General features: G+C 37.8%; 1 protein-coding gene across 10 annotated transcripts in view; it reads left to right on the plus strand.

Moving 5' to 3' along the window:
* LOC105481429 (muscleblind like splicing regulator 3) overlaps window positions 1-24,015 on the plus strand; it is a 122,514-nt gene that overhangs the window by 59,674 nt on the left and 38,825 nt on the right. The window contains exon 1 of one of the 10 annotated variants that reach the window (XM_011741037.3): window positions 21,932-22,095. The exons of the other annotated variants lie outside the window; for them this stretch is intronic. Within the exon in view, the coding sequence (XP_011739339.1) occupies window positions 22,069-22,095 (27 nt within the window). The 5' untranslated portion in view covers window positions 21,932-22,068. Of the gene's footprint in view, window positions 1-21,931; window positions 22,096-24,015 lie in introns of those variants that run through there. 10 annotated transcript variants of the gene reach the window in all.

Raw genomic sequence — 24,015 nt, forward strand, 5'->3', positions numbered from 1 at the left:
CACTTTCTCAGTCTTTCCTTGTCTTTCATGACCATGACACTGAGGATGAATACTGGTCAGTTATTCTGTAAAATACATCTTACTTTGTGCTTATTGAATGTTTTCTCATGATTAGACTGAGGTCATGTGGTTTTGGCAAATAAAAAAGAAACCCACACACAGAAATGATGTGCATGACATATGAGGGTATGTGATGTTGATATATCTTATTCATTATGTTAACTTTAATCACTTGGTTAAGTTGGCATCTACTGGGTTTCTCTACTGTAACATGACCAGTTTTTCTTTTGTAAAAACTCTTAACTGTGTCTCCCATTTATTCATCATCCCCTACAATATGCCATTGATCATAATGGGCATCCCAATGTCCTAGATGTTAAAAAGTGAACAAGTGTCCATCTTAGAAGTGATTGGTAATGTACTTCTGTAATTATGGTCAATCAAGAAAGAGAGCAAGGGAAAATGGACCAAGAGCGTGACAGAGAAAATAGAAGCAACAAGTCACCAGAAAGACAGAACACTGGAGAGTGAGAAGTCCTAGAAGTGGTGTGATATATGTGTGCCTATCATATACTCCTGCAGAGTGTGACAGCTGTCCCCTTCTGGTTCACGGCCTTGGGACTTAGCCATAAACCAGAAACAGTCCCTGTCTCCATGGTACAGACATTCTCATTGGGAGTTGGAGGAGGAGCAGGTAAAAAAATAATTAAATATGGCCGGGTGCGGTGGCTCACGCCTGTAATCCCAGCACTTTGGGAGGCCGAGGAGGGTGGATCACGAGGTCAGGAGATCGAGACCATCCTGGCTAACATGGTGAAACCCCATCTCTACTAAAAACACAAAAAATTAGCCAGGCGTGGTGGCAGGCGCTTGTAGTCCCAGCTACTCCGGAGGCTGAGGCAGGAGAATGGCATGAACCCGGGAGGTGGAGCTTGCAGTGAGCCGAGATCGCGCCACTGCACTCCAGCCTGAGCGACTGAGCCAGATTCCATCTCAAAAAATAAATAAATACAAATAAATAATAATAATAATAATTAAATATACAGGATAACAATATATTGTCAGGTGTGAGGAAAGGGTACAGAGAATGGCAGGGGCTACTGTTTTAGACACAGTGGCCAGGAGGCCTCCAATGAGGTGACCTTTGAGGAGAGGCATGCAGGAGATGAGGGGACAGTGAAGAGGATTTCTAAGAACACTCCAGGCAAGGAGAATGGTGACAGCTGAGGCCCTGAAGCTGGCGGCAGCCTGGTGTGTGTGAGGAAACTCAAGGTCACTAGTGTGGCTGGAGGAGAGCGGTGAAGGGGGAGGGCAGTGGGAGATGAGGGCAGGGAGTCCTGGGGGTGGGGAGATCAGGTGGGGCTCTGTGTATCATACTGAGGACTTTGGATTCTGTTCCAAGAGCTGGAAAGGTTGACATAATCGGGGGAAAGCAAGCCCACACAAAGCAGAGGTGTCTATTCTTTATATTTTTAAATGGAAAAGAGAATAATTTCCACGAAGACAAATAACTCCTGTTTATAGGTAAAGTAGAAGTCAAACGGTGCCCAATCCCTATTCTTCACTCCCTTCTTTCTATGACTTGTACATCAACTAGAGTTCATGCCCCAGTGATGGGGGATTATCAATAAAGAAATCTCATGTGAGGAAAGAGTTAACATAGCAGGTTTGGTGGCTTACTCTTTGCATGTCTCCAAGGGAAACCTTAACTATCCCCTGGGAATGTGGCCACCATTCATTTTGTCACTGATTGGTTATTGTGTTGTATACACCTGGAACAATGGACCATGACATAACAATTTGTCAGGGTTGCTTTGCTCAAGATCAAGATTGATGACTGATTCATTGTTAGGGTCCTGGATTACAGTTGCCATGGCCAGTTGGTAGCAGGCTGTGCATATGTGATCAGGACCCATCTGCACCTCAGACGTTGAGACTAGAACTGGGCTTCCCAGGGTGGAGACATTCCATACATGCCTCTGTAGTTTGCTACTAGAGAGAGAGTCCTTGTGCGTGTGGCTTCGAACTAGAAAGAACATTGGAAGCTTGTGCTGGGCTTCTCTTGACTCTGCTGATACATTTATGTTTCCTGTTACTTTTCCTCTGTATTCCATGCTGTAATAAATTTTAGCCACGAGTGTAAGTTGCTATTGAGTCTGTGAGTCCTGGCAAATGTCAAAGAAGCTTTTCTGTACATTAGTATTTTTCGTATATTATTTGCTTGATTCTTTTTTTACATTTTTATGTTTTTTATGAGAAGGGCTTGTTCATTTTGTTTCTTTTTTTTTTTTTTTTTTTTTTTTTTTTTTTTTGAGACGGAGTCTCACGCTGTTGCCCAGGCTGGAGTGCAGTGGCGCAATCTCGGCTCACTGCAAGCTCCGCCTCCCGGGTTCCCGCCATTCTCCTGCCTCAGCCTCCTGAGTAGCTGGGACTACAGGCGCCCGCCACCGCGCCCGGCTAATTTTTTGTATTTTTAGTAGAGACGGGGTTTCACTGTGGTCTCGATCTCCTGACCTTGTGATCCGCCCGCCTCGGCCTCCCAAAGTGCTGGGATTACAGGCTTGAGCCACCGCGCCCGGCCTGTTTCTATTTTTTAAAGTTTAATTTTTGAATGGATATTTTCATAATTCAAAAATTTATAAAAACAGTCATCAGCTGATGACTACATCAACAAAATGTGGTATATACATACAATGGAATATTACTCAGCCACAAAAAGGAACAAAGTACTGATCCATGCTACAACATGGATGAACCTTAAAATCATGATGTTAAATGAAAGAAGCCAGACATAAGAGGTCACATATTGTGTTATTGCATTTATATGAAACATCAAGAGTTGGCAAATCCACAGAGACAGAAAGCAGATTAGTGGTTGCCAGGGTCTTGTGAAGGGCAGTAGATGGGTGAGTGAGGGATGAGGGGTATGGGAATTAACTGCTAATGGGTACAAGGTTTTTTGTTTAAGGGTGATGAAAATGTCTTGGAATTAGATAGTGGTGATAGTTATACAACTTTGTATATAAATGCGTTAAAAACTGCTGATGTGTACATTTTAAAAGGGTGAGTTTTATGATTTGTGAATTATACTCAATGAGAAAGTTTAAGAAAATTCAACGATAATAGAGTATGCAGTGAAGTTTTCCCCTCATCTCTTTTTCCCAGTTAATCAGTTGACCTCCAAACTGATACTTTGGTTTTCCCTCTCCCATAGATATTTTATATATATATATATATATATACACACACACACACACACACACACACACACACACACACACGAGCAAATATATCCATACATATTTTCCATTTTTACACAAATAGTAGCATACCGTTTTCCTCCTTGCTTTTTTTAAGTTTAAAATATTAATTGTAAAAGATGGGAAAAGCTATGTCATGCTGACACTAATAAATAGAAGCCTGGAGGTGCTATATTTATAATAAAGATAAAAGAATTGCACACAAATACAGGATTCTAGTTAGTAAATCTGTTCCTCACAGGCATATGTAAGTATGTGGATACTGAGGTTGAACAACTAAATGTATATAGAGTAGATAATGAGAGCCTGTTTTCTCACTGTCAGAGAAAAAAAGTTAAAAATAAAAGGGGAAGGTTAGGATGAATGCTGTGGTGTGGATTAGAAAGGACACATGAGTATGTATACAGATAGATACAGGAATAGATATTGATCTGTGTGTATGCATGGGTTATTATGTACGCTTTCATTTCCTAGCTCTGTCTAGGGAGGACCTAGAAGCAATTAACACCCCAACAGCAATGAGCATACATAGCACCCACATCTTTGTGTCTAATATTATTCTCCAATAACGGAACTAGGGATCTTTGGAATAATGGCTGATTCTGGACAGAAGCAGGGAAAATACAAGATGAGGCTGTAATGTCTTTTGGTGTAAGAATATAAGAAAGTGCTAGAAAAAGGGTGGGGGCACGAAAGAGAGCACAGTAGCCAATCTGAAGGAGCTCCCAATGACTGAAGTTGGAATAACTTGAGCAAGAAACTAAATGATGATAGTATAGAATTATAGCCCATAGAATAAAATAGATGCCCATGAGTCCATAGTTTACCAAAAAAAATAATAAAATAAAAAAATAAATAAATAAATGGATAAGGTGGGGAGAAGGGACAACTCCTCCTTACAGAAGAATTCCAATTAATAAATGGAGAACAAATGAAGGAAACACAAAATCACTAGTAGGCAAATGCCATGGTAATAGTGGTTGCAGGCAAGATCCACTGATACATGCTGAAATCAGTGGGTAAAAGTTGGAGGAGAAACAGGATATTTGCATTGTCCCAAAGTATTTCTCCCAGGATATTTATCAATTAAAAGTGAAAAATAGACCAGGCATGGTGACTGGCTCATGCCTTTAATCCCATCACTTTGGGAGGCCAAGGTGGGAGGATCTCTTGAGGCCAGGAGTTTGAGACCAGCCTGGGCAATATAGCGAGACCCTGTCTATACAAAACATTTTTTAAAAAATTAACTGGGCATAATGGTGCATGCCTGTAGTCCCAGGTACTCAGGAGGCTGAAGCAGAGGATTGCTTGAGCCTGGGAGATTGAGGCTGCAGTCAGCAGTGATTGTGCCACTGCACTCCAGCCTGGGCAACACAGCAAGACCCTGTTTCTAAAATAAATAAATAAAGGGAAAATAGTCACTTTACAGTGGAGAAACCCAGCAGATGCCACTTTAACCAGGTGTTTAAGGTTAACATAATGAGTGATAAGATATAGCAATATCACATACCCTCAGATAGAATACACATCATTTCTGGGATATTCCTGCCAAAAAGACATGGTTTCCATCTAATCATGAGAAAACATTCAACAAACACAAAGTGAGAGGCGTTTTACAGAATAAATGACCAGTACTCATCCAAAGTGTCATGGTCATGAAAGACAAGGAAAGACTGAGAAAGTGTCATAGATTGGAGGAGACTAAGGAGAAGGGAGGAATACATGCCATGTGGGAACCTGGATTGGATCCTAGAACAGAAGAATATTAGGAAGAAAATTGGTGACATTCAAATAAGGTCTCTTGTTAAGAGTCTTGTACCAGTGTTAATTTCCTGGTTTTGGTAATTGTGTTATGGTTATGTAAGTTTTTAACAGTAGGGGAATTCTGGGTGAAGGGTATACAGGGACTCCAGGTATCATTTTTGCGATTTTTTTGTAAGTTCAAAATTATTTCAAAAGGAAGTATTTTAAAAGTTAGCTTTTTTAGTCTGTCCTTTGAGGCTCAGAAATATTGTCGGGTATTGTTTCTTTTCATTTTTATTTTTTTTAAAAAACTTTGAGTATGGGGATGAGAAAACTCTAAAATCCATGTCATGACTGATCATGAGATTGCCCGCCCCCGACAAAAGCTTGATGACTCAGATAACTTAATAGTTAAGAAAGCACTCATACATATAAAAGCACTTCACAAACCTAGCAAATGAATAATTTTGGCTGTAGAAGGAAGAACGTTCAGTTCAAAATTGTTGCCATTTACAGTTGGGTAAACTGGCGATCCGTTGGGGGAGAGTTACTTGACCTAGTTCACATATGCAATTATCAAAAGAGCTTGATGACTCCAGCGTTCTTCCAATCATTATTCGGTCTTCTTTCCTATGGAGGAGAAGGAAATGGAGAAAACATCAATTAGTCTATTGCTTTAGTAAACCAAAAGCATCCAGCTCTTATCACAGTCATGCTGCTCCACATTGCATTGGGACTGTCTGTGAAGTTTTGTGGCTCTCCTTTACTTTTTGCACTTAAAAGTGAGGGGTGGAGAGCCAACTTTTCCTTTGCTAATCCCTCCCTCTTTTATTGTTTCTGATTCATGATAATTTAGATTAAGACTTTATTAACCTCCATATTTAGTTCATGGACAATTACTTGGATAACTTGTTTTGAAAACAGGACAGAAGAGAAGAATTTTTAGACAAAGTTACCTAACTCTGTGGTACTAAATTTTGCTTAATTGATGAACATCAGAACACTGAGCTGTCTCTGCTCCCTTGTCCATCCTTCTCCCCAAACACTGCATTGTTGAGTTTGCTGACCAGAACTGGGGATTATAACTGTGCCTGCGTATCACATCTTCACTGCATAAAACTCACTGATGTCTGATTCTGTTATATTCTCATTAGTACGATGCCCTGGCCAACTAGGAAGAAACCTGTCATAGATCAGCTGAAATACTGCAGTAGCAATTCAGCCTTATTATGGGTCAAGTATTTTGTACAGTAATTTAGAATCTAATCCAACTTATTTAAAGTGTTGTTTTATGGGATCATAGCTCAAAATCATTTCTTCCTGGCCAAGTTGTAATTGGGCATCTGGTGAGAAAAGACTTGGGCTAGGGCCAGGCATGTATTCCCCAACCACTATTTGATGATACCATTAATACTGACCCTTTGCTACGGGAGCTCCATTAAGTAGGAGAGATTTGGAAATTTGAAATTTGAAAACTATTTTATGTCAACTATTTTGTCTAGAAGAAACTCTTAGATGTTAGGGTAATATACATCTGATCCTACTTGGTTAGTAAATAATCTCTTCATGTAGCATAGCTGAAATGAAGTCTTTTTCGCCATATCAGATTTTTTTGAAATGTGTATACAAGGTACTTCTGTGCATCTGGAAATAGCAATTAGTTCTTCTAGGAACATGACATTATTCATAGAACATTGTTTACTTACTGTTCTTTTTGCCCTTGCAGATGACCTTTCTGCATGTACCATCTTTGGGGTGACCCTTGTTTTCCTCTATCTCAGTGTGTCACTTGGTCCCTGACTTATGGGGTTATATATTCCAGAGGAATCTGAGCTGTCTGCTGTTTTCTCTAAATACTCTTTTTTTTTTTCTTCAGTGTTTATTCTGCTGCATAATTGGTCTTCAGTTTCTTAAATTTATGGTTTTTTAAAAATTTTTGATGTCTAATCCAGATTTGCAGTCCTGCTTGGGTTTTCAATGTTTTTATTTCTGTGCCTTCAATTCTCACCCCAGGGTCAAGTTTTACTGCTAGATGTCATTACAAGTTTGTCTCACATTTTTTGCATCTTTCTTGATACTGTTTTCTTTGAAGTCAGTAAACAATTCCATTTGTTTTTCATCCTTTTATTTTCTAAATGATCTCCAGTATTTGGATTGAACCATGTTGTATCTAGAGATAGAGTAAATCACTTTTCAGTATCTTGTTTATGATGAGTTTATGTAAAATTGCTTAATGTCATGTCTAATCTGTTATTTAGTTAAGTAGATATGGCTATAGAATCTATCTGTTAGAAACAGTTTTGCAGCCATAACTCGGTCATAGGCATTTAAATGTATGCTTTAAATTGGATTTTTGTCTATCATAAATAAGTTTTTTTTCTGTTGAAGCTCAAATTTTTTTTAACCCACTGGAAATTGGTAGAAAATAAATTAGGCTTTGCTTCTACCTATATTCTTATGAGTAGATAGTGGACAGTGAAGGCAGTTTCCACATTGAAAACTGTACAAAAATTTGAAAATGTAAAGTCCACAGTAATATAAATGTATTACAGATGACAAATTCCCTTTAATTACATTAAATATGACAAAAACCAAGACATGTCCTATGTATCAGCCATGATTTGTTAGCTAACTAACTGAATGGTAGTAATGTTCTAATTTCTGTCTTAGCATGCAAAAATGCAAACAGAAAACCTTTTTCTGTGACTTTAAACTCTTTAACCATCTTTTATATGCGTCTAAATACAGTGAGTAGATGACACTGTATTATCAATAATCTCTTAGCTCCAAATACTTTTTAGAGGTCTCATTTTTTAAAAACCACATTGTTTTAAGACCACATTGTCACACTGTCTTAATATCTTTGTTCATCCACCTATTTGTGAAAGATAATAAAACTGAAGTAATAATTTGAGGATTTTTAATAGCTCCATGTACTCTGTGTTCTTGTTTTAAATATTTCACAAATACCTATCCTAGGAGTCGTTCCACTTAACAAACTTAATTTTTTCCAGCTTTTATAAAAATGTAATTTCTAGAGTTTCTGCAGTTTCCTGATTATTTTACTTTTTTTACTAACCAAAAAAAGTGTTGTATATAGAAACAAATTCAGTCTTAACTTCAGTGTTACTAAAAAATTTTTAAAACCATAGCCATCCTTAATCTCCCAGTACCCCACTGTAGGAAGAATTTGACTTTGGAATATTGTCTCATTTTTCAAAGGAGCCTGATAAGTAGTTTTGGAAAATGCCTTTTTCTTGGGTGAACTCTAGATGTAACCACTGAAAATATCTGAAATGAAACGTTCTATCAGCAAGTAGCATAAACACTGAAAATGCTGCTTTAACAGTTCTAACAAGGGCTCCTTATGCAGCCTTGAGCAAATCATGGGAATCCTACTACCTCTGTTTCTCTTCATTTCAGAGCAAGCAGCAGCGCTGAATTTATAAGAGTATTTGGTTGTGGTTTCCTAGAAGGATTTTTATAAATGTCAGGGGTTATTTAATTCTGAAAGTCCTGTTAAATCCATTAAGAATTGTATGTACATTCAATTCCCCAAAGAAATGATTCATTCAACAAACATTTATTGCAATCTCTTACTTGTTAGGCACTGGGCTCAGTAATGTGGAGAATACAAAGTTAGGAAAGACGTGGTTCTTGCCTGACCTTTCAGTAAGAGGTTGCTTGTGTTATATGCCGTAAGCCAGATACAAACTAACAGCTAAAACAGTCCAAGGGCACAGGTAGGGACTGGGATTATATCCAGCAGTGGTGGCTGAAGATGCAGTCATGGGAGAGACACTGTTTGAGGTGTTCTTTGAAGAAGGAATAGGAAGGTATTCCAGGCAGAGGGAATAACCTGAGCAAAGATAGAAGGGGAAAACTGTGATATGTTTGGGGAGTCGAATGTTAAGTCAGAATGGCTGAAGCATGAGAAATGACACCATCAGCTTGTGCAAAAAAAAAAAAAATGATAGAAAAAAAAAGACTGACAAGAGGAAGTACCTCTTAGAAAGCTGTTGAAGTATCGAAGGTATGAAATATTAAGGTTTTGAATTAGGTGGTCATGGTGGGAAGGAAAAACTAGTGATGGAATTGAGATTCAGATGAATCCTACATGGTTAAGTAGAAAGGAGTGGATATTTTCCTCCAGCCTACTGACCTTGTGCTCATCTTAACATCAGATTTCTTTGAAGTTGCAGTGAAAGTCTGCCATACTTTTTGTTTTGTTTTGCATTAGATGCTATCTTGTCCACCATCATATCTTTTGTGCCTAGTACATGTTAGGACTTGGAAAAATATTTGTTGAATGAAACATGAGATTGTTGAAACACTTTGAGAGAGGGAGAATAAATATGGGCTCAACTGAGAGGTACACAGAGATCTCTTCATCTACAGTTGTAATTTCACTCCCAGTTCAGTTTTTACTCAAATATAGATGAAAATTGTATACACCCATGTGCCAACTTTCCTCACTCAACCAGATTTTAACCTAGATTTGATGGCCTACAGATTGCTGATATTTGCAAATCTAATTCCATCCCTTAGCATTATAGAAATGATATTTGGCTAAATGCTGTTGGATACTCCCCAACTGTTACATTTTGCGTGCTTTTACCTTATATACGGATTTAAAAACAAAATTACTTGGTGGCCATTGTTAAGTGTTATTTTTAAAATAATCAGTGTGATTATGTAGTAGTAGTCTAGCATTTTTTGTCTTAAAATGTTTGAGGTTGAATTTTACAGCAGATGGGTAGCTTGCAAATCAAGGTATTCTTGGAAGCATAATGAGTGCTAATAAGGTGATTCTGAATCAAGTATGAGCTCATAATCTTCAAAAAGCGATTTTGTGAAAAAGGTGACTGCCTAGTTCAAAAATATATATATTTAAAGTTTATTAAAGAACTGTTGTTCTAAATACACAATGACATTTTCAAAGTCCAAAAAGTTTGAACATAGAAAGACAAAGAAATATTATAATAGAGCCCATGAATTAACACTTAAAAAAACCCACAGTAACTGTAATTTAGTCCAAGCAATATGCTTTTAAAAGAAATGGGAGAAATAATAAGAAAGTAATTTCAACATGGAAGTTTAAGAAAGGATCTCTAGGCTCATGTACTGTATCTTGGAGTTTGTATAGTCAGCCCAGTCTCTTAGACTTTCTCCATGTTCATCTCCATTCCTGGATAGTGATTGCTGGTTTTCTGAACAGGCGATCCTTAGGTCTTAGTGCAATCCTTAGTAACCAAGATACGATTCAGGTTTGGACAACTGACTCTGCTTTCAAAAACAGGGAAGGTGTCTGGAACATTTGAGAAAAGTGTTTCAACAACAACAAAAAACCTTAAAATGATTTTTAAATATTTAGCAGCATTCAGCTGTTGTCAACATTTGGCAATGATTTCCATAATTGTGACTTGCATATTTTAATAGGCAACTGACAGATAAAACAGAACCAAGACTGTCTCCCCCTTTTTCCAAATTCTTGAGGCCTCACTTTAGTGGCATGTGACATTTACTCATCTTTGAAATGATAAAACATTTAAACATGTTTCACTTATTTCTCCCCAAATTTTCCTATTGTCCCACTAAAGAAATACCTTTAAAAAGTGGCATTGCTTCCAAGTCAGAGAAAGAAGGAAGGAGGAAAGGAGGGAAGGAGTGAGTGAAGAAAGAAAGCAATTAGGAGACACCCATTGAGAAAGGCTTTTCATTCTGAAATACTTCAGCTCCAATAATAATGTATTTGTAACAAAAACATAAGGAAAGTGTAATGAATAGAGTAACATACTCATGAAAAGAGGGTAATATAAGAGAGTAGGATTCCTCCACCCCCAAGAGAGAATTATTTGTGCCATTTTTATCACATATTTTTCATTATAAACTCCTCTGCTTTCGTTGAAGCAAAAATGAATAGCTGTGATTAATTATGGCCCAGAGAAGTCTCATTCTCCCCATGGAACTTGCTCTTCCTCATTTTCAACAGCACCACTAAACATGCACCACTAGTTACCTTTGATCTCCCTACTGTTCACAACCTCCAAGCAGGCGTCAAGTCCTAGGTCCCCCGCCAGCACAACTACTCATGCCTCTGTAGTTATGGGAGAGAGAAGATTTGTAAACTCCTTGTGGGCAGTTTCCATGGCATAATCTTTTTCATTTCTTCCACAGTATCTAGCACAAGTTTTTACTTTTATGCAGGAGAGGTATTAAACAGTATGCCTTCTTTTATCAGACTATAGGAGCAAATGCAATTCAGTACATTTTCCTATTTACTGTGGTTGCCAGAAAGCTCACAGCTATGTTTTGGGCCCAGCTGCAGCAATTAAACTTAGTCTAGAATTTTGAAGTTTTAGCTGCAGCAATTAACCTTAGTCTAGAATTTTGAAGTTTTTGATACAATTATCTCCATTGTTCCACCTTCCCCATTATATCAGTCTTTACAGTTACTGTAATAATCTTACTGCAAAAATATCTTTCTTGAAGGTCATTTCGAAGCCTTTTGGGAAGAATGTAATTGTCTAAGTAGTAAGAGAGCAAGTCAACAAGAGAAGGGGCTATTTCCATTTCTGCATTTCTTATTTGCAGCTTATAAGGCTATCTGAGTGATTTTCATTTGGACATGTTAATGTATTCCAGGAATTCCAGTATGGTTAACTGGGGGCCTCAGTTTAAAATGGGCTTCCAGTGATACTCAGAAGTAAACCAAATGCAGCTGGGGCTACTTGTAAAACAGAAAGGAATAAATAACAAATACTTGACACTCCTTAGATGTTCACTTTTTTTCATTAGGAAAAAAGTAGAAAGGGTTGTATGAGATGTGCTTTTTCCTTACTTCCTCGCTGCAGGGTGCAATTGATGAACTTGTATTCAGTGCTTGTTTTGAAGTTTAGTAATCTATTGATACTTAAGCTTTTGATCGTCTGTGCTGAAATGCTGTGGTCAGCATTACATTGTTTGCCTAATCGATGTGGAAAGTATTTTCCTCCTTTTAGCTTGTCTTTTTTCTAGGTATCTTTTTTTTAGGGGTGAGGAGAAGGGGTAATGTTCTCAAATGATTGGGATTTCTATAGTGAGTAAAGGTGTGAGTTTATTGGAGAGCTGAGGGGCAGTTTTAAAAGAATCCTTTATTCGTTCAAATTTGAGTACATAGCAAACATTTAGAAAACACTCTGGAAATGTTTATACAGCAAATGTAAGCAACATACAACACAGAGCTCTCATATACATACTTACCATCATAACTAGTAGCCCTACTTTGTAAACAGAAAATGAATGTGTTTCCCAGGAGTAGTAGAATAGATTTTGAGAAGGCCAATCCTTCTTCATGACCTAGACCGGCCTTCTTTTACGTGGCTGCTAACATAATTACTGATGTCAGAGATGTAGAATTAAGGTGTCCAGATTCCTTCAGTATGACCTTTTGGAAACTGAATTATCAGTACGATAAGAAAATGCTTAGCAAATAACTAAATCCATTGTCAGATAGGACAATATTCCCTTAGAGCAGGGGTTCTCAAAAGTATGGCAGATGGACTAGCAACATCAACTTCACCTGGATGCATTTAGAAATGTAAATTCTGACCTCACCCACACCTACTGAATCAGAAACTCTGTGGGGAGGCCTGACACTTTCTGTTTCAAGAAACTGTCCTGGTAGTTCTGGCAAATTGGGAACCATTAGTTTAGAGAAAATGATAATTGGTTTAGCAGGGTGTCAATTAAGGATGATGTTTCAAAGCTTCATAATTCTCAGGACTCTCTTGTTCCTCCAATGCCTCTTCCTTCCTCACCACTTGTTCAAACGGCCCTTTCTTGATATATATTCAGATCTGTTGGAAGGGAAATGATGTCTATTCTGGAAAACTAATGTTTCTTTCAGAGACCTATTATATTTTCCCTCCAAGGAGCATCACAATGCTTTTTAGCTGATAAAAGGCTCTGAGAGGTATTGCATGAAAGACAGTTTAGTTCTGTTAACTGCGTGTTAGTGCAGTTTAGTTCTGTTTAACCCAAGAATTTCTCTAAATCCTTTGATCATAGAACCCTGTCTTTGTGGAGCATAGAGAAACTTATGGAATATTATATAACAGGTAATTGGGCAAGAATCATGCTGATGTCTAAATGTGTGGAACCCAAAAGAAATGAAGTTATTTTAATTATCTGCCTATTATAACCCTTTGAAAGGATTAGTGACTTTTTTGTACCCCAAAACGTGTATTGTAGGTGTTGCTAGCTGCCACATGTGGACCTTCAAATTTTCATATGTAGCAACTGTGAGAACAAAAGGGTGTGTGTATGTATACACACACACACACACACACAGTATATTCAGACATTTCACATTTATATGAGTCAATCTTCACTTCCATAAGGTTAGCCTATTAAAATGAAAAATCAGAAAAATGAAAAATTGGCTCAAACATCTATAAACAGTTTTCTAACGAGATTCGATTTTATTATTTTACCAATTTATTTAAATGATATTTAAAATCACTTCGCTATAATTGTTTAAAAATATTTTAAGCACCATTAACATCTTTTATAGTCTCTTATTTGACTTTGTCTTTCTAACTTACCAGGAAAAAATGACTTGCCTGGTTTCTTGTTATCATTTTAATATATGTTATAAGTAAAATATAACAGTACCCATGGCCAAATTAGAATAAAAATAGTACCAACTAGAGTGTGATGCTCCATGCTTTTTTATATAATACAAATGACTTTGAATGTTTTATTCATTATGATTTTAAAGTGGATGTTCGTTATGCTAAATCTTAAAGAAGCTTGTGATGGTAAAAGAGTGTCTCTTGACTAGATAAACTAGTCTCCTAAGTAGGCACTGGCTTATTACCATTTGAAAAGGAGCAATAATTCTTTTCTCCTTTTAGTTATTTACGAGGATGAAATTAAAACTTGGATATGCTTCTTTATCCTCTGCCTTTCCACCTAGAACACTACTAAGTTGTGGGAACAGCAACTGTTTGACAGTAATATCCATTTCTAATAAGAGAAGTGTCCTCAGTTTCCTAACATTATACATATACAAATTCCCTCCCTAGGCACATAGTAATTTATATTACTCATATAATTGGTAATTACTCTATGATAATATATTACCTCTTTTAGGGAAGTAGAATGATTTAAAGTAGTTATAATCTGTCAAAGTTATTATACTTAATTCTCGGGAAATATTTTAGTTCTGTTGTAAAGAACTAATAAAGAAAAATATATTTTTTACATTTTGTACTGATTTTACTTCCAAAACATACTAAATTTTACTTTGTTCCTTTATTCTTTCAAAGCACCTAGAAAGTATGTAGGGGCAGGAATTATTTCTAGAGAAGCTAGCACAATTGGAAAATAATTTACTGATGATCTAAAAGTAATTAGAATTAAGGCCACTTGAATCTCAGCTTAGTACTCTTTCTAATAAAATCCTGTATTCCTGTTAAAACTTAAATTCATTTCTTCTTGGGAACAAATACATTAGAGGACAGAGTATGAACAGCCTGTGACCTGCTTCCAAAACAGTTAATTCACATAACAGTGGATTTATTTGTTGTTGTTATTATTTTCCCTATTATATTGTCTTTAGAAGTATTAGTATACTTTTGGATTCTGTATCCTCAGTTGTCTAGTCACTTTTTTTTTTTTTCTGAGACAGGGTCTCACTCTGTTGCCCAGGCTGGAGTGCAGTGGCAAGATCATGGTGAGAGACAGGACTAGCTGGATTTCCTAGGCCAACTAAGAATCCTTAAGCCTAGCTGGGAAGGTGACCACATCCACCTTTAAACAGGGGGCTTGCAACTTAGCTCACACCTGATCAATCAGGTAGTAAAGAGAGCTCACTAAAATGCTAATTAGGCAAAAACAGGAGGTAAAGAAATAGCCAATCATCTATGGCCTGAGAGCACAGGGGGAGGGACAATGATCGGGATATAAACCCAGGCATTCCAGCTGGCAACAGCAACCCCCTTTGGGTCCCCTCCTATTTTATGGGAGCTCTGTTTTCACTCTAATAAATCTTGGTACTGCACACTCTTCTCCCGCCGCCGCAGACCCAACGCTGACTTCCACCCCTCCAGATCCAGCAGGGTGTCCGCTGCACTCCTGGTCCAGCGAGGCACCCATTGCCGCTCCCAGTCGGGCTAAAGGCTTGCCATTGTTCCTGCATGGCTAAGTGCCCAGGTTCGTCCTAATCAAGCTGAACTAGTCGCTGGGTTTCGAGGTTCTCTTCCATGATCCACGGCTTCTATTAGAGCTATAATACTCACCACATGGCCCAAGATTCCATTCCTTGGAATCCATGAGGCCAAGAACCCCAGGTCAGAGAACAAGAGGCTTGCCACCATCTTGGAAGTGGCCCACCACTATTTTGGAAGCTCTAAGAACAAGGATACCTGGTAACAATGACTCACTGCAGCCTCAACCTCCTGGGCTCAGGTGATCCTCTCACCGCAGCCTCCCGAGTAGCTAGGACAGCAGGCATGTGCCACCACACCCAGCTAATTTGTGTGTGTGTGTATATTTGTTTTTAGTAGAGACCATGTTGCCCAGGCTGGTCTCGAACTCCTGTGCTCAAGCAATCCTCCACCTCAGCCTCCCAAAGTGCTAGGATTACAGGCGTGAGCCACTGCACCCAGCTCACTTTTTATATAACAGGCAGATTATCTACTGTCATCATCAAAATGTCTATAACCCTTCATTTTAAAAAGCTGTGGAGAAACCTAAATGATAAATCACAGAATAGAATTGATATGTTTATCTTATTGGCATATTTACATGATGCAGCCACATATTAATTTGTGTTTGAAACCCTTTAGTTTTATTTTGTGAATAATATTTGCTTAACCAAAAATAAATTGCCAATAAAGAAAAGAAAGAAAAAAACTTGTACATTTGAAGCACTGAAAAAGTCAAACCCTAGTGCCTAGGCCCGCAGATCGTCACCTCCACTTTGCAGTATCTCAAAATATATCTACTTTACAGTCATTTAACTAAAACCTCTGAAACTGAGCTTTCGGTGGGGTAGTCTTTTGTGAAATGGTGTGTGCAGTTCATGTGCGTTCTCATTTGCCTTTGTCCTTAGGGGAATGAAATGCTTCAGAAGAACACTTTGTACCATTTTGTGTTAAGGTTGATCTTTTCTCATCATTTGGAGACTTTCTCTGCTTTGTGATAGTGTCAAACCTACAGCACTCACTTGTCATCTGAGTAAACTTGCTTCTGAATGGCACTATGGTGTTTTTAAAAGATTCTTCTCTTAGGGTGGTGATGATAGTCATGAAGTTCACAGACCACCTCTTTCATTGAGACCTACTTCCATTGGTTCTCAATCTCCATGGGATATTGCTAGACTGTTACTTCTGTCAAGTCACGGCCGTTTATGCTTAAGCCCTCATGACCCAACTCCTGATAATTGGACATTGCTTCTCCCAAACCAACTAGCAAAATGCTACTGTGCAAACATTTACTAAAAAGCTGTGTTAACAGATAACATGTTTATGCTAATTGTTCTGCTTCAGGAATTATGGAAGGCTATTTCTAACATTTGGTTACCTAGGGCCAGGTGCAGTGGCCCTCGCCTATAATCCCTAGCACTTTGGGAGGCTGAGGCAGGTGGATTGCTTGAGCCCAGGAGTTCTAGACCAACACGGGTAAACCCCGTCATTATAAAAAATACAAAAATTACCTGGGCATGGTGGTGTGTACCTGTAGTCCCAGCTACTCGGGACACTGAGGTGGGAGGATTACCTCAGCCTGGGGAAGTTGAGGTTACAATGAGCTGTGATGGTGCCACTACACTCCAGCCTGGGCAACAGAGTGAGACCCTATCTAAAAAAAAAAAAAAAACCCACACACACGCACTTCAGTTGCCTTGTCTTATTCATTCTGAAGTCATTCAAGATCCCTGGGTTTTGAACAAAATAAATTTGCCATAAATTTGGGCTAGTAACTAGTGTCTGGACATACCTAACAGCCAGTTGATATGCAGTCTTTGTTATAATCTTAGAGGGTAAGTGGTGGCCCAGACAGTATAAATATTTGAACCAGCTCATTCCTCTATTTAGAACTATCACAGTATTATGAAGCAAAGTATCCTGATTGAGTATGAGCTCTGGACACAGAGCACACAGGTTCAAATCCCAGCTCTGCTGCTTATTAATTATGTCAGCTTGAGCATGCTTTTTCACTTCTCAGTGCCCCTGTTTCCTCAATTGCGAAGATTAAATGAGATAATGCATATAAAGTACTTTGAACAATGCCTGGCATGTGGTAAATCCACAATAAAGTTAGCCATTAATATTCAGGTAGACATGGTGTGAAAAAATTGAAACCAGTTTACAGTATTCTAAAAATCTCTCCAATTAGTTTTGGTTTTTTATGACTAGTTTTGTTTTTAAAATTAGTTTATGTTTTATGACTACTTTCATGATATTAATAGAAAATATAATTTTACAGGGGCCTCAACCTGGTGTCTAAATGTGTATCAACAATTGTCTCATGCCAAGTAACATGAGCTAAAGCTGTATATACAAATATCTGCAGCTTATTCATAAGTGATCTGAATTAGTTAACATCAAAAGGGTCACTTGACCTTATATGCAAGAGTCTAGTATACCAAGTCAATGCAAAACATGAAATAATGTAAAACCAAATTAATAGACTAGTTATCTTTAGTAGAAAGATGAGTGTAAAAGATTAGCGCACTGATGTTTTACACTACGTAGTTTCTTTCGTTCTATCCACTTTGTCAAAATCTTTGAGAATGGAATTTGATTTACCTTATATAACAGACATAAACTGACTTTTTTTTTTCAGAAAGACATGTTTTCTGAAGTTTCCTAATTTTATCTTGATTTTGAGGGAAAGCACAATGGAGCTAGAGTAGATTTATTTTATTTATTTTTCCTCACCAAAATAAGGATTCTGCTAATTAAAAGGCACTGACTAGAATATCACCATGGCCTGAATGACCCCAGAAATCTTTTTGTGCTTAATATAAAGGATGCACATTTTTAATGAACACTACATCCTTAGACGTGTACTACTCTTTTAATAAGTCTTATTCCAGCTGTTTAAATTGACTAAGGGAGTACAGTTCATAGATTTTGAAGCTAACTAATTAACTCTCTGTTCTTTGCTTTATTTTTTTCTTGTTTTGGGTGTGGAGATATGCATCCTTTGGTAGTGGTCATATTTCAACTTCTTCTCTGTAAGACCATGAGACATTTATGGTTGAGGCATTGATTTATTTTAAAGCAAAAAGCCTCCCTTTATCACTATTTTCTTTAACCCCATTTCTAGTTACATTGTTTGTGGAGGGCCTTGTTTAGTTCTTTAAATACTGGGAACAGTTTCATCATCATTAAATATTAACTGCTCACTGGAAGCAGAAGGTGAGCTTAATTAAGGTTGCAGTATTTACTAAATTTGTGAGAGGAACATTTTAAGACACACACATATATGAAAGAGAGAGAGAGAAAGAAAAAGAAAAATAATCTCAGCAGTTTCTTTAGAGCTTTGTCAATTGTGTTCACATATCTGAAACATTTCATCCCAAATGAAAGTTACATTTTGGATGAAACTTAACATACTTGGTAGATATTCATGCCAGGCAGAATAGATCTTTATTTTTAGAAGAGAAAGCATTTGTATCAATACCTTGTTTTCGTGTCTGTAGAACAAAAATAAACAGTAAGTTGGCCTAATTTTCAGATACTTTTTAAAAGAATCATTTGGCTAAAAATGCCACTTAAATACATGATACATTTAGAGTTTGGAATTTTCCCTGGGCATATGCCTGATACTCTAAACCTCATACAATTGTGTTTTATTTTTAATTAGTAATTATTATGGGAACATAATAGTTGTGCATATTTGTGGGATACATGTGATATTTTGATACAGGCATACAATGCGTAATGATCAAATCAGGGTAATTGGGATATCTATCACCTCAAACCTTTATCATTTCTTTGTGTTAGGAACATTCCAATCCTACTCTTTTACTTATTTTAAAATATACAATAAATTGTTATTAACTGTAGTCACCCTATTGTGCTACTGAATACTAGACCTTATTCCTTCTATCTAACTGTATTTTTTACCCATTAACCATCCCCTCCTTATAAGCCCTTGCTAACTACCCTTTCTAGCCTCTGGCAACGAGATCATTCCACTCTCTGTCTCTATGGGTTCAGTGGGTTTTTGTTTTGTTTTTTTCTCTCGCATATGAGCAGTATTGATCTTTCTGTGCCTGGCGTATTTCACTTAACATAATGTTCTCCAGTTCCAATCATGCTGTTGCAAATGACAGGATTTTGTTCTTCTTTATGGTTCAATAATATTCAATTGTGTATATGTACCACATGTTCTTTATCCATTCTTCCGTTGATGGAAACTTAAATTGATTCCATATCTGGGTCATTGTGAATAATACTGTAATAAACACAGGGGTGCATCTCTTTGAAATACTGTTTTCCTTTCTTTAGGACAGATACCCAGCAGTGGGATTGCTGGATCATATCATAGTTCTATTTTTAGTTTTTTGGAGAACCTCCATACTGTTGTTTTTTTTTTTTTTTTTCAGTGGCTGTGCTAATTTACATTCTCACCAACAGTTGCCTACTTTCCTACAATTTTAATAACAACTTGGCACAAAGGTTTCAGTAGAACTTTTGGTGATGAAATGTATACTTTCCCTAACAAAATATAAACTTAGTCCATGCCTCAAAAGTATTTTAATGGCAGTCCATGTCACCAAGTAAAAACTTTCTGCGTGGAAATTCCATTTTTGGTGTTAGGTTGGTAGTAGGGTAGGAGTGTGAGGAAAATGCTTATTATAAAGTGGAGACATTTGGCCTCATTGGGGGATTGAAACATAATTTCACACAGACTAATTCACCCTGCAAACAATCATTCTGATACCATGTTTTACATTTCTTTATCTGAAAGAAGATTCATGTTTAACAAAAGAGGAACTGATTTTCATCTTTGTACTGCTAATTTCAAAATGCGGAGGTAAATCAATAGCTATATCTACCCTTTAAATAAAGTTTGAGTGGCGAGATATGTGGCTGGCTATAAAGACATAATTATTTAATTTATTCTGAGCCGCACACTGAGCCCTGCAAAGATAAATTGTTTAAATCTGAACAATAATCAGTGCCTTTCTCACCTTATACTCTTCATAAATTTGTAAGATATTTTTGCAAATTAAATTCTTCTTTGAAACTTTTCATTTTACTTAGAGACAGGAAATTTAATTTTGCCAAGTGGAAACCCCAAGGTTTGAGGTTGGTGCAAAACTAAAACCATTTGGAGGTGAGATTGCCCAATACCTTCTGACTTCCCAGGTTTCAGGACAGCGAAAACTCACTTGAGACCCTTAAGTCATGGAAAGCCTAAAATAATTAGCATGGTTTCAAGGGGCAGAAGTCACAATGTAGGAAAGCCAGTTAGGCAGAGAATGCTTGACGTTCTTATTTCAGAAGTTCCTTGACTAAAGCCTTCAAATGAAAGACGAAAGCCACGGCAACCATTTGGAAAGATCTGACGAAACTTACAGCTTTGAAAAGGGGTGTTGGGAAGATGATTGTGGGATGTTACTTTGAAGTAATAGGAAAATATCCATCTTGTTAGCTCTTGGGAGATCAGGGGTGGGCAAAAATGGCATTTCAACAGAAGAGCCATTTTTGGGGAGTTCACTCTATTTTTCTATTTAAGAGAGAAATCAAAATGAAAATACGAAGGAAAACTAACTTGACCCGTAAAACACCATACAACTTGGTTTAAGCTTTAGTTTCTTTACCTATAGAATGAGGAAGTTGGATTAGATCAGTATTTTCCTAAGGGTGTACTAAAGAGAGATGTTAACGGTAATATGTTGAAAAAAGGGGGGATGGTTTGCGAGTTAAACAATGTTGGGAAATGCTGGGTTAACAAAGGTAACCAGGTTTCTTTACTTTAGGACATGTGAGAGCCTTTATCATACTCTTGTGTATTGTCAGCCTACAAGCGAGGAATATAAAGTGACATTTCTTATACCTAATTGACCAGTGAACCCAGCGTTTGAGGTTCCTCTCTTGGTATTAGTTGTCTGTGGTACACACTCTGGCAAATGCTGGACTAAATGATCTCTAAGAGCCTTTCCAGCTTTACTATTTGATCTTTCTATGATATATCCGTAAACATATAAACTTCCCCAGAGCAGTACAATTTTACTACTTCTGACCTTACTAATTCTTAATCTTTGATCATTCCAATGAAAGAGTCTGCATTCTTACTGAAAAAATAAATTCAGGACTGTGTCTGGCAATTGCTTAAATGTTCACTATTGTAATGTGAGGCTATTGTGGATTGCCATTTTTCTTGAATATATTATTTGGTTCATTAGAATTAGCCATACCTCTCTACTTTGCGCTCTCTTTTAATGTAAGTAATCAAGTATTGACTGAAAAAGATATCTATGCAAATAATGGCTATTCATCTGCATGCTGTGAATCTGTACCTTTATAGCGCTTATGTGTGCGTTTAGAAACATGATGCTAAGCAGTTATTTCCCTGCACTTTAATGATTGACTTTTACTCGAATTTGAGTATTCCAAAGACAGGGCTGAAGGGGAAAAAAAAAAAAGATTAACCACCCCTCACCTCTGCACACACAAATAAAAACCTTAAAAACTTAAAAGCCTCATCTTTATGTAACACCTCATATACTCAAAAATCTGTTCTGTAAAATCGGAGTTACGGGTTAGGCAGTTGTTGGTCACACACCATCCCCCTCTTCATCCTAGCCTAAAGGGGGAGCTCCAGGGGACATCGAGGGTATTTAAATATACTGTTGCGCCACCGGTGGGTGGGAAGGTGGAGTGGCTGCCAGGGTAGCGAGCCGTGTGAAGCTTTTGGTGGGAGGAGCTATGGATCAAAAATTGCTGTCTCCAACAGTCAACTTCCTTAAATTTCCTTGCAGCTGATCAGGTAAGCTGGGGCTGAGAGTGCCTTCTACTTTACTCTGGGCAAATGAAGGCCTGGGAGAGCCTGGGCTGATTCCATGGAGAGGGCTGCTAAGAATCTTAAGGTAAAGAGGTAAAATGGGTTTTCAAGGATTTGCCTTTATTGAGCTCAAGTCATCAAGGCAGAAGAACAGAGCGGGAGAGGGCTGCCAGATAACATATTGTATGGGGCATACTTATACTAAAAAAAAAAAAAAAAAAAATTCACTGTTTATCTGAAATTCAAATTTACCTGGGAGTCCTGCATATTTATTTGATAAACCTAGCATCTCTAGAAAGGATCCTAAGCAGAAGCCCTAGCTGGGGAATAAAGGGGGCAAGCAGCTGGTACCCTGTTTGTCCTGACTTGTAAATCGTTGTGGCAAGTGAGTGGATGAGGTGTCCAGAAAAAGGAGGTAAAGAAGCCTAGGACCAGGAGATTTGACTAATGGGTCAGAGAGAAACACCTCCTTATGTTCTTAATGAAGTCTGTGTAGAAGGAGATGTTTGAAATTATATGATTTTATGTGTGTTTTATTTCTTGGAGTAACAAATTCAGTACCATTACTTTTTCTCTCCCTTTTTTTCCATTCTTGATGACAGTTTATGTTGGCAGCTATCAGCTGCTCTAAAGACAGCGTCTAGGAATACTTTGCATCAGGAATGCCTTCTGACTTTTGATAACTTGGTACCAATGTGCTTCGTTGTGTTTGGGTTTTAATTTTATTCTGGTTGGCTGGTTTGTAAATAGATGATGCATTTTTGATGAGATTATTATTGACCATTCAGTTAATATTTTTCTACAGCGATGGACAGTATTCGATGAGAACCGAGGTAAAAAGTGTGTAAGTGGGGTGGAATAGGGCAGGAAGTAGATTTGGGTTATTAGTGAGGCAGGCTTGCTTTCACGGTGAACAGCTTCTGGGATTTTTAGTGTTATTTGCTGTTCAAAAAATTTCTGAGAAAAAGATCAAGCTCATGATCATTTGAAAATAAATGTTTAACGTAAACAAAGCTAAGCGTGGGTCATGAAGGAAAGCTGCAAACATTTTTCTTGTAAGAAGGCATATGCATTAGAGAGCCACAAGAAGGTCCCACCTGCTGTGATTTTCCTAAAGCCACCTTTGTCTTAGTAGCTTCAGGGAATTTGACTTGCGGCTTGTTCAGAGAAATTCAGGATGGGGGTGGGGCAGTTGGAGAACGCAGTTTTTTTCTAAACTGACCCTGGAAATGCAGGGCCCTCCTGGGCAGGCCCAGGTGCTGATTAGATATGGATCTGCTGCTGGCTCCTTTATTCGTCCGGTGGGGCCCTATATCCTGAGGGCCTTTGTGGCCAGAGACCCCTTGGAATCAGACCAGAGTTTGTGTCTGTGGGCCTCATGGATTCATGTCACTTCTGGTTAAGTTATACTAAATTATCAGGATGTTTCAGCTGTAATGGTCACATATTCCTCAGGGTCTATATTCATAGGAAAAAAAAAAAAGTTAGGAACTAGCTATTTTCTGGACCTGAATAGAATAACGGTTCATTTGGAATAGACAACCAGGAGCAGCCTCAGTCGTGTGTTGACTATTGTTCTCTTCTTGGAGGGAGAAGAAAGAACTTGTGAAAGAAAATAACAAGAGAAGCACTTAGGCTTCTAAGGCAGACTTAGTGTTATGCCCTATAAAATTATTCTCACAAAGTTCAAAAAACGTGTATGGCGGGACGACTATTCATCAGGCACACACACACATCCCTGGAGATTGAAAGTGGAGGAAGATGTAGTTCTGCCGTTATACATACTCAAAGTCTAATAGAGGAGACAAGCATGCAAACAATTTATCGACATACACAGCGATAAGAGCTACAATAAAACTGAGTACAAGGTGCAGTTGGGAGCACAAAGAAGGGAGAGATAAATGGAGGCAGGAGTGGGGAGATGGTTCCAGGAAAATCTTTACAGAGGAAAAGTCATTTGAACTGAGAATCCATATTGGGTAGTGAAAGTCTGGAAACTTGGCTT

The sequence above is a fragment of the Macaca nemestrina genome, chromosome X (genome assembly GCF_043159975.1).
Source record: "Macaca nemestrina isolate mMacNem1 chromosome X, mMacNem.hap1, whole genome shotgun sequence".
NCBI lineage: Eukaryota > Metazoa > Chordata > Mammalia > Primates > Cercopithecidae > Macaca > Macaca nemestrina.